This window comes from Centroberyx gerrardi, chromosome 7, assembly GCF_048128805.1.
Source record: "Centroberyx gerrardi isolate f3 chromosome 7, fCenGer3.hap1.cur.20231027, whole genome shotgun sequence".
NCBI classification, from domain to species: domain Eukaryota; kingdom Metazoa; phylum Chordata; class Actinopteri; order Beryciformes; family Berycidae; genus Centroberyx; species Centroberyx gerrardi.
This window is the reverse complement of record NC_136003.1, coordinates 18368652-18379435: the sequence shown is the minus strand read 5'-3', so window position 1 is coordinate 18379435 and position 10784 is coordinate 18368652. Positions and strand designations below refer to the sequence as shown.

The window sequence follows — 10784 nt, the reverse complement described above, 5'->3', positions numbered from 1 at the left end:
TGTTTAAAATGGTGACCCTTTGCCCATGGTAATAGGCGACTGGAGGTCATGGTTTACCAACGTTTTTACTTACTACTGCATCGCTGGTTATTTAACTATAAATAGGCGGCGGTGTTTTATTGTAATTCTTATTAACCAGCTGATTTCCCTCCCTTCCAATGAGTGTTTCTCTTGGCGTATTTACGCTAAATAGTCCTTTGTTTACATGCAGTCCCCCGTCTCTGCGGAAGGAGGCCTTTTGGTAGTGCTGTGTGATTCCTACCAGCTGTTTCCCGCCTTGAAAGCCATCCGATCAGCTGCGCACACACACACACACGTCCATGCAGAGGGAGAAAGCGAGGGGAGGGAGGGAGAGAGAGAGAGAGAGAGAGAGAGAGAGGTAGAGCGCCACACACAACGAGGGAACCCCATCAGCTGGAAGTCGAGTAACATTACAACTCTCAGCAGCCAGCAACTACTACATATTACAGACAAGGAATTAACATCTTTATTGTGTGAGAATTTAATACGCGTCGGATCACGGGATTTGGCGCACAACTTCACCGTTTTCTTTTATTCCACGGCAAGATTTTTTTGGGGGGGACCAAAACTGGAGAGGCAAGCATGGAGTATTTCATGGTACCAGCTCAGAAGGTGCCCTCCTTGCAACATTTTAGGAAAACGGAGAAAGAAGTGATCGGTGGTCTTTGTAGGTGTGTATCTGCACTCCGGCTATTTCTGCTTCATCTAATACGCTGTATTGTAAGTCATCTGTTTTGAGTACGCACTTAGCGACGGCGCTGAGGCAACATGCTTGATTTGATCTGTTATTGTGTACACGACCCACTCACGGGGAGCTGGGGACGTTAATGGCCATGAAAGACCAAAATTATATTGAATTTGGGCAAGGGGGGCTTCCAGCACGGACCACAGTAGCACCCTCGCAACGTTATTTCGCATATTTGACTGCGAAATCGATACATTTTGTCGCTAACAAACATAAACCACGTGGTTCCGTGCACACCACGCTGCTACTCTGGTAGAGAGCGCATCCCTGGTCTATTTATTCTCTCCAAATTATCCCCCAGTGCCACACATACGTGTGCGATGATTTGCGTGAGAATAGGAAAGGTGATACGAGCGTATTCCACACGCTGTGATTTTTATTTTTCGCACAACACCGCAGGGATTACCGTTCGCTGATTTCGCTCAGAGCGATCCGAAGTTATTGTGGGTAGTGCGGCCATGCTTGTGGCTTGTGCTAAAAAGTGATGAGGGGGTCTGGCGTTGCCTTCCTGTTTATGGCACCCTGCTTCCATTTACCCGATATGAAAATACACACTTGTTGTCTAAATCGCCAACATTCGACGTGGCGATCATTTTACTGGTATTTCTGCGTGTCTCTGGCGCGCTACCGAGTCATTTCCACTGCGTCTTTTTATCCCGCACCTCTGCCATGCTGCCGCATTGTTGTAATGGCGGAGGACACGATAAGTCTGGTTTGCGCACGGTGCTGTTGGGGCCCTTCGGTAACGGGGAGATAATTTACGACTGTTTAAAAAATATTTCCTCACATCTGTCTGTTAAAGGGGACATTTCGCAATCGCGAAGCAGGGGAATTAATAGTGGTCTTATTAATAAGGGGGTGTGTATGCCGTGGAAGGCCCGTCGCTGCGTCTGCTACCCTGTTTGGAGAGGGAGGCGGAGAAATCTGCTGCTGCTGGCAGCACCGAGCGGACTGGGAAATGTAGTTCTTTTATTTTCTCCTCATGGTGTGTCTGTGGAGGATTCTTCCACTCAAGGAAAATCTGCCTCCCTACCCAGGCTGACCTTAAACGCCTAACGTTACTTCACTTACGAAGCATTAAAGTGCTACAAAAATTGTGCGTCTATCATATTGGCGGCATAAACACATTTTAGAGACCCTGTATCACAATTATAGCCAACGTACATTTTATACAATTAAAAATTACTTTATGTTAAATTGTCTTAAAATAATTGACTGCATAAATAAAAATAGGGCAAGAGGGCAAAAAAATCAGTTGGTAAAGCAAAAAGCAAAGCAAACCAGTAAAAGCAAAGCAAGAAATATAAAGGAAAAGCAAGAACTGTAAAAGCAAAACATAAAAAGGCAGATCAAGGGTGCCACGACCAACACATTTTCGTGACACACAGTGGCTGGTATTAACATCACGACTCCTTGTTTGAAGCAGCCTAACACACCCTCCCTGGTACCCAGGCTGTTCTGTGGCGGTTGTGTTTGTGTGATATGGTGAGTGGAGCGGGCCCGGTTGGTCATGTTTTGGCAGTGGACATGTTTGTTGGATGTGCCGCTGCAATGTTGGAAAACGTGCGTGTGCACACACACTTACACACGGTCCTCTTCTCATCTGTGTCTGCACAATTGTTCCCCATGTTTGCACTGAGGCAGCTGAGTCAGTACAGATAAGAGCTTTGTAGAGAGTCCCAGAGATACCAGGCTCGATACAGAGGATGTTAGAGGAAGTTCGTTTAGAATTTTCCCTCAACCGAATTTCATGGTCCTGCATGGTGGGTGTTGACCACAGTTTGTTAGGTTGGAAATAATACCAGCTGGGGAGCTGCATGAATCACAGTTTTTGAAGCAATGCACTGGAGTTATCAGCAAAGCTTTAACATGTGTGGTGCTTATGAGGAGATGTGAAATGTCAGTGTTATTTTCACAGGTTGGGATATGCTCACTACCTTAAACTTCTTTAAATTATTACTGCATAATATTTAAATAATAATGATAATGCTGGTAGGGATTCGCTGTCTGCTCAAGGACACTCAACAGGGTGGATGCTGACACACGGGCTTGAACTGAGGTCCTAGGGTTAAAGAACAGCTTCTCTAACCTAGAGAGGCCATCCTATTGCCTTTTACCATTGCAATACTGCAATAGCGCTTACAATGCCTTTTATGCTGGAGATTCTTAATATTAGCCTGTAGTTTAATGAGGATCAGTTTTGGTCCACACAGAAGAGTAGTTATTAGCGTAGTTATTGATGGCTTAAAGAAAAAACCCACTGAAAAACACTTAAACTGTTAAAAAAAAGCAGTCATTGGCGATGTACCTTGCATTTCTGGGCCAGTTTTGTTGTTTGGCGTATTTTTCTCATTCCCGCCTATAACTGGCCAAATGTAGATGACTGACACAGTTTACACACAGCAAACACATAAATGGTAAACATTAGGTTTTGGTGTCAGCCCCTCAGAATCAAAGAGCAAAGGCTTCTTCCTAGTCTTAGATTTTGCACCGACGTTCAACTCCAACGACATTAGCCTCAATAGACCATAATGCAATGCAGCCACAAGATGTGTTGTGTTTTGAGTAAGGGGCGTGGCAGTGATCAGAGACACGCCCCAATTAGTTGGCTAGCTACTATATTTATATGGCCGCCTTTGATTCAAGTTCAAAAAGGGGAATTGGAATTGGAATACACCAAAAAAGTAAATTAAATCACTTCATCATCAAATAACTCCTGGAATGCATAATGGATGATATCTAACAGCATTTGAGTATCTGAGAATGGATTTTTCCTTTAACATCTGAAGAATATGCAATCCATTGTTGAATTTTTAAGATCATAATGACTGTACAGTGTTAACTAAGCCTGGTAGTTTGTAATTCCTTTCCCATTAACATGTGTACAAAGGAATTTGATTCCCTAACAACTGAATGCCAATCAAAAAATTAGTTCTCTGCGCTCTTAAGTGTGGTATTACAATATTATTGGTTTTATAATACAGAGTGTGGTATAATATTGTAGGGGAGAATTGTGTTGTGACAGTCTTTACTATTTTAGCTCTTTCTAGTTTTAAGATTAGGGAAAAGCTCACCATGTAAGTGTAACATGTTAGCAAATTATGTCTGGTTTTATTCAAGAGCCTGGGTGCCTTTTCGCCTTGTGTGTGACTGCTGTGTGTCCCCCCCCTCCCCTAGTCTGGCCAACATTCCCCTGACCCCAGAAACAGCCCGGGACCAGGAGCGGCGGATCCGCCGGGAGATCGCCAACAGCAACGAGCGGCGGCGCATGCAGAGCATCAATGCTGGGTTCCAGTCACTCAAAACACTCATCCCACACAGCGATGGAGAGAAGCTCAGCAAGGTGGGTCACAGACTGAATAAAATACACCTGCATCTAGGGAGGGGGTTGGGTTTTACTCTTGTGCTTTAGTCGCCTCTACTTAGAATTTTGGCCAAGTGTATTTTTGCGTAATTAGATCGTGGAAAGGTGCTTCAAGTGTATGCAGAGGGTCTGAATAGCAGAGTTGTAACGTTCCTCTCTTCTTCTCCCCAGGCTGCCATCCTACAACAGACAGCAGAATACATCTTCACTTTGGAGCAGGAGAAGACGCGACTATTGCAGCAGAACAATCAGCTCAAACGCTTCATACAGGTAAAGCAGCAGTAGAGTTAAAATAAAGAGACTAGGATGGATAAAGTCATCTTCTGCTTATGCCAAATCTGAAACTGTGAACAAAGTCATTATTAGGCTTGTTTTTGTCTTTCAGTAACGCCAATTTCAAAGTCCATCACACAACGGACCTCTAGAGAAGAATTCATCAATTAACCGTCAAAGTCTTCTCGTGTTTTTTTTCCCTTCTTTCCCTCTTCGCTCTCCCCAGGAGTTCAGCGGTTCCTCCCCAAAGAGGAGGCGTGCAGAGGAGAAGGATGAAGGGATCGGCTCGCCAGACATCCTGGAGGAGGAGAAGACGGAGGACTTGCGGAGGGAGATGATAGAATTGAGGCAGCAGCTGGAGAAAGAGCGCTCAGTCAGAATGATACTAGAAGAGCAGGTGAGCAACGTGCACAGAGACAAACTCAGCGACTAATAATAACTTTTAATCTAGCTAATCCACCATTGAACCTCCTGCTCTGTGTACCAGATGCGTTCCCTGGATGCCCAGCTGTACCCAGAGAAGCTGAAGGTGATCGCCCAGCAGGTCCAGGAGCAGCAGGTTCAGACACAGAGCCTCATCCGTCTGCAGCAGCACGAGCAGCTGGAAAGAGACCTTACTCCGGCTCGCAGCCCACAGGTTGGACTGGGAAGGGAAATGTTTGCATACGTGTATGACTTACACATTGATAGCAACATCCTTTGAACAATTATGCTCATATGCTGAAGATGCTCTTTTTTTTTTTTGCAACTGGTAAAACTCGCCATGTCCAATCAAAATCTCTCCATGGTGTCCGGGGTAAATTTTTCACCCTAAAACACACACAGACTTTTATGGAAATTATTAAAATTAGGCGTAGGGCTTTCTATCCAGGGTAGTTCAGTATTTAATGTCCATTTTGATATGACAAGGGTCGAATGCTCAGATTGGATATGCAAACTACTGAATTGCCATCCATGAAACCATGGGACAGAACAAAGAACTAAACATGGTTAGTATTTCAACAAACTTGGTATTGGATCAAATGATGATAATGACAGTGAAGGCTGAAGTCTTGGAGACAGATATGGTTGACCATGGCCCTCCGGCTTTTTGTTCAGACCTAAACAAAATACTGACTTACTTTAAGTGAAGGTGTAGTACCATGTAATACCATAAAACCCCCTTAAATAGCTTGGCGTTTTTGTTTCAACAACAGAAGACACCCAGCATTTATTTAGGACAGCCTGGATGCTAGAAACTGGCACTATTTTATAAAGCAGCTGATCCTGTCTGATATCATTTGGATCTACACCAGTATCACTGTGAGCACTGTGTGTCCTGGATTTTGTTCTGTCCATTTTATCACTTGTAGCATAAATTTTACGCTGAAGTTTCCTGCTGCCAATCTGCAGATTTATCTGGCAAATATGTGCATGAGATTGATGTGGGGCGGTTTTTGTCGCCTTGTCAGTCATGTCTGCTCACATCAGCCAGGCTGCTGGCTACAGAGAGGTACCGATTCATTTTCTTTTCCAGCACTTGCAGAGGTTTTTGAACAGTCATGCAAGCCCTTGCATTTTTGACAAGCAGACAAACCATTTTCAACCCCATATCTGTCGAACTCCAGTGTTTGTTTTGTAGCCTAAACTTATTAGCTGGCTGGCACCAAATTTTCCTCCTCTGTAACACTGTCCTATATGTGTTCAGCTGTATGCTTCCATAGCAAACACTTGATGTTCTTCTTTGTCTCAATCATGTTGTAGCATATGGAGTTTTTAAACACACACACACACACACGTAGACTAATCTCACGGTGCACTGTAGTTGGCACACTGACACAGTCGCACAGTTTGTACTGAGAATCTCTTCCGTGTCCGTAGTTGGAGCTGTCAACAGCTATGACACATTTATGGTTTAGTCAATGGGCAGCTCACACATCGCTTTCCACTCTGCCTGTCTGCTGCCCTGACAGCCATGGCATCCTGTTTCAGCAGGCGAACCCTAACTGAACATGATGCCAAATCAATTGGCTTGTGCTCTGTACCCATCAAGGCAGCCTGGGAGCAGGTAGTGAAAAAGATGATTGATACACTGTAGATAAGCTCAGTGTCACAACTTGTGGCTCCCAAGTGAGTGTTTGTTTGTGTGTGTGTGCTTGTGCCTGTGCGCATGTATACACAGTGTGTCTGCATGTGTGTATTTATATGTAGTCTCTGCATTTTTATTAGCTGTTACTTGAGGGCACTAAAGTGAATAGTTAGTCCAACAAAGTGGTGACACAATAATGTCTTTATTTTTTGCGAAACATGAGCATAATCTAACTCCCCTTTCCCTCCAGGTGTTGGCCCCTGCTACCCCCCCTGCACCTACCCACCACGCCACGGTCATCGTCCCTGCACCAGCCCAGCCTCCCCAGCCCCATCACGTCACCGTGGTAACCATGGGCCCGGCCTCGGTTATCAATACAGTGTCCACATCTCGACAGAACCTGGACACCATTGTTCAGGTAAGACACAGACAAATGGTGTGAAAAAACGTTCTTGTTACACTATGTCACATGTCCTTCTGATGTACTTTACACAATAATGTTATCCAACTTGAAAGGTTGATATTTAAAAAGCTATCCTTTTTAACTTTCAAGTTTTTGGCTTGGTAAACTACCGCACCCAAATCAAAAGCAGTAACACTTCAGGAGGAAGAGGAGCATGCTTTAAGTTCACTAGATGCTGTGAATGGACCATCTCATGTTAACTGTCATGTCGTCACATCTGAACACTAGAGGGTGCTATCGTTACTCACTCCCCCCCCCCCCCCCCCCCCCCCCTTCTTTTCTCCAGGCAATCCAGCACATCGAGGGCACCCAGGGGAAGGCTTGTGCCGGCGAGGAGGAGCAGCGGAGGGCAGTCATCGTCACCTCGGGGCGCGTCCTCTCTGACGCGGTGGGCTCAGACACAGCCTCAAACAGCGATGGGCCGGACGACTGTTCACTGCCCTGAGCGTGTCCCTGATGTCTCTCTCATACACACACACACACACACACATACCCATACGCACACACACACACACACACACACACGGCCCAAGCAGACAGGGCCATGGGAGGCATATAAACCTACAGCACTCGTGTTAAATGGACATTATTAGGGTTGGTAGACAGATTGAAGCACTCTTTTTTTTTTTTTTTTTCTTTTTTTTTTTTTTACACACTCTTACATGTTGTACCGTGATAGGCAGCCGGAATAGGTTTACATTTAGACACTCATACACGCAGTCTCGCTTGCCCTGTCTCTTCTCTGCTTTTCACTAGCCCCCTGCTCTGTCACACACACGCCCGTTCGTTCATCTATAGAAAGGTTTTAGAGTGACGACTTAACTGACTGATATATAAACGCTCTGTCATAAGCTCTTCAGTAGTCCCCCCACCCCCCCTCCCTGTCCCCTCTTCCCGTCCTGGATACTACTGCTTCGGATGCCTGCTAACATCTCCATTAACCACTGGGGCTTCTCTCTTTTAACTGCTCCGAAGCCATGCGACTGATCCCACGAAACAGGAGAGAAAGTGAGCGAAGAGCCCAGCAGCGCGGTGTCCTCCACCGCCTCACGCCAGAGCATTTTCTTTCCTATGAAGGTCATTTTAAAACCCCCTTCTCCTCCTGCACCATCTGAACTGTTTTGGAGAGACACTGTGAGCTTTACAAGACCGTCTCAATCAAAGTTCCACTCCTTTGGCTTCTGAATGAAAGGAAATGTTATTTTACTTTATTGAGTGTGAAGTCTCCTTGTTTTTTTTTTTTTTTTATGTTGCGTTCCTCTAGGGCTGCCCCAGCCAGCGAGTTAAAGTGATTGTACTGAAAAACAAAAAAGCGCCACACTGATGGGAATCTAAAAGCTGTTTTCATGGCTGACTGGTGCTCATGGGAAATGAAGCTAAGCTTGGGAGGAGAGAGTGCACTTACTGTTTCCCAACCCTGTTCTCCTTTCTTTTTTTTTTTCTTTTTTTTTGTGGTGTTGCCATTTTTACTGGGCTGGGTTCCCAGTATTCCCACTTTATGTATTTGGCATGTTTCCCCTTTTTCTCAAGGCTTGACAAAAATCGGTGCTTTGACATTTCTTGACACCCTCCTCTCCTTTCATGTTATAGCACCTGGCTTGTTGAATAAGCTACTCTGTGGGCACTCTTGAGTGATTTCCACTGGGGAGATGAGTGTGTGTCCCTCTGTGCATTTTGAACCAGCAGGGTGTAGGGGTGCGCCAGACTCTGGCAGTCGGCAACAGCACTACTCTCACCTTGGTATCGAGGCACGTTTGCATGTGTGCACAACACTCACATACACGATTAAGACTGACATCCAATCATTCGTTTGCTCAATCGAAAGGGTTGGTTTTATTTAGCCCTTGTATTGTAGTCTCTTGTCCAAACGGGACAATTGTCAAAGCATTCATTCAAGTATGCTTCAAAGAAGAGGAAAATCTTGAAATGCCCAGTGAAATAGTTTGAATGTGCCATGGGGGTGACTGGTTTGACCACACCATGCACACATGCTCTATGCATTTCCTTACTTAACATTTCCTGTCCTTTTTGTGCGCTTTTTGTCTTGCGCCAGGTATGGCAATAGAGTACCATGCAATTTACATGTTTCTGCTTGCATCTCGTTTTCGAATGCATCCTTTCCCTGGAACTGTGCACTGTTGATTGACTGACAGATATTAAGACATGTAGCGGAGAGAGGCAGCAGCTCGCCTTACTAACAGCCCGTGGGTGCAGGGAGGCACTGTGAGGCCAGCCTTAACACAGCCCTGGGGTCTGAGAGAGATACCTGAACACTTGATCTAGGTCTTTTGGATGGGGATTGGAATCCCTCTCCTACTCTGTTCTTCACCGTCTCTATTCCAAACACACTCATACCCAACCTGGGGTACAATATGTTTCAATATGGGTTCCAAATGATTTGATCTGTTTGAGGCATGTTTGTTTTGTCTTGTACGACAGCTTCAAAATTGAACAGATCTCTGGCATAATAATATTAAAATAAAGCACTCCTAATATTTTTTTAACCCATGTATTCAAAATGTATCTGACTGCTGACTACTGGTTGGATTTAGATTGGCAGCAGTTTTTGCCCACCTTGTGCACTGTTAACCCCAGATTTGTGGATGAAAATTCCACAATCAAATGTAGACATTCCAGAAAATTTTAACATTTATTCTACACATTTTTTCATACCGGTTACCTTTCAGAAGGTAACCTGTTATATTTGGGTAGTTTTGGCACAATACTGCTAAACATAAAATAATGTTGTTGTTTTTGTGTATGGAGTTAGTAGCAAATTCATTGTTAGAATTGCTTGTCATCCTGTTTGCATAGATGGAGCTTTGAACTGCTGGACAGATAACCATTTATCCATCATGATATATATGATGGATTCGCCCTTTAAAACGTTGATGTCACTGCAATGAAATGAGTGGCTCATCTGTCAAATGAAATCACCAGACATTTTCCCAGTACATGCTTGTTATCAGGATAGGAGGGGATTCCTAGATATTGAAAAGACCATGTGGTTTGTGTGCTCGGCTTTATTTCTAGAGCCCTCGCTCTATCCTCTGAGTACCTGCATTTGAACATTTTTCTACCGAAGCCAAGCACTATGTTAGTTCCATTTCTGTTTTACTCTGTTCTCTGTTAGGATACATTATGTGGACATATCAGATTGTCAGATGAGGGGGGGTGGGCTGGGGATCATTAAACGGGGTCAAGATTACAAAGCACTTACTGTACTATATAGTGGAGGCCGCCTCTTTGTTTTGTAAAAAGGGGCTCCTCCTCAGCTGAAGCTCTTGAGGTTATGAGTCAAAACCGCACAGCTGTGTATCCCCCTTTCCCTCCATGTCCAGTCCTCCTACATCTTGTCCCGTGTCGGCCCCTTCCACTTATTTCATTCTTTCTTCCTGACTTTATCTGTTGTCAACACCTCTTGTCTTGTCTTGTCTTCCCTCTTCGCGATCTTTCCTTCCCTCTCCTTTTATCTGTTCTTTTATCCTTGTATTCCTTTTTTTGTTAGACCCGTCAGTGTATATGGTCATCAAGAAGCTATTTTTTTTGTCTGTTTTGTTTTTTATTTTTTGTTTTTGTTTTTGTTTTTAAAGAGAAATGTTTTGGGGATAAAGAGGCTTGTGCCTTTGTAAAGACAGAATAATAAAGTTTGTACTTTGTTTTTTACAAATTGTGCCTTGTGTGTGTCTGTTTATTTAGAGTTTATTTTATTCTAAACATTATGAGAGTTCAAACTTTAGTGAAGTGGAACCAGTTATTATAATACTAATGATGACAACACCAGGAGAATTTGTCTCTTCTCTGCTTCTGGTTGGCTGTCACTCAAGCGGTACAGTTGATGCACAAGTGT

The 10784-nt window shown here is 44.2% G+C and overlaps 1 protein-coding gene across 1 annotated transcript; it reads left to right on the top strand.

Moving 5' to 3' along the window:
- Nucleotides 1-404: 404 nt before the first annotated feature.
- tfap4 (transcription factor AP-4 (activating enhancer binding protein 4)) lies at nucleotides 405-10567 on the top strand. The gene is made up of 7 exons (XM_071908417.2): nucleotides 405-692; nucleotides 3944-4109; nucleotides 4302-4400; nucleotides 4630-4800; nucleotides 4891-5040; nucleotides 6722-6889; nucleotides 7221-10567. The coding sequence occupies exons 1-7, from the start codon at nucleotides 604-606 to the stop codon at nucleotides 7377-7379; spliced, it is 1002 nt and encodes a 333-aa protein (XP_071764518.2). The 5' UTR covers nucleotides 405-603; the 3' UTR covers nucleotides 7380-10567.
- Nucleotides 10568-10784: the final 217 nt, after the last annotated feature.

Excerpts from the sequence above, each read along its gene's own strand:
- tfap4 (XM_071908417.2), top strand. The coding sequence starts at position 604 with ATGGAGTATTTCATGGTACCAGCTCAGAAGGTGCCCTCCTTGCAACAT. Across the intron at positions 693-3,943 it reads GTGATCGGTGGTCTTTGTAG|TCTGGCCAACATTCCCCTGA; the intron begins GTGTGTATCTGC and ends CCCCTCCCCTAG. Across the intron at positions 6,890-7,220 it reads ACCTGGACACCATTGTTCAG|GCAATCCAGCACATCGAGGG; the intron begins GTAAGACACAGA and ends TCTTTTCTCCAG.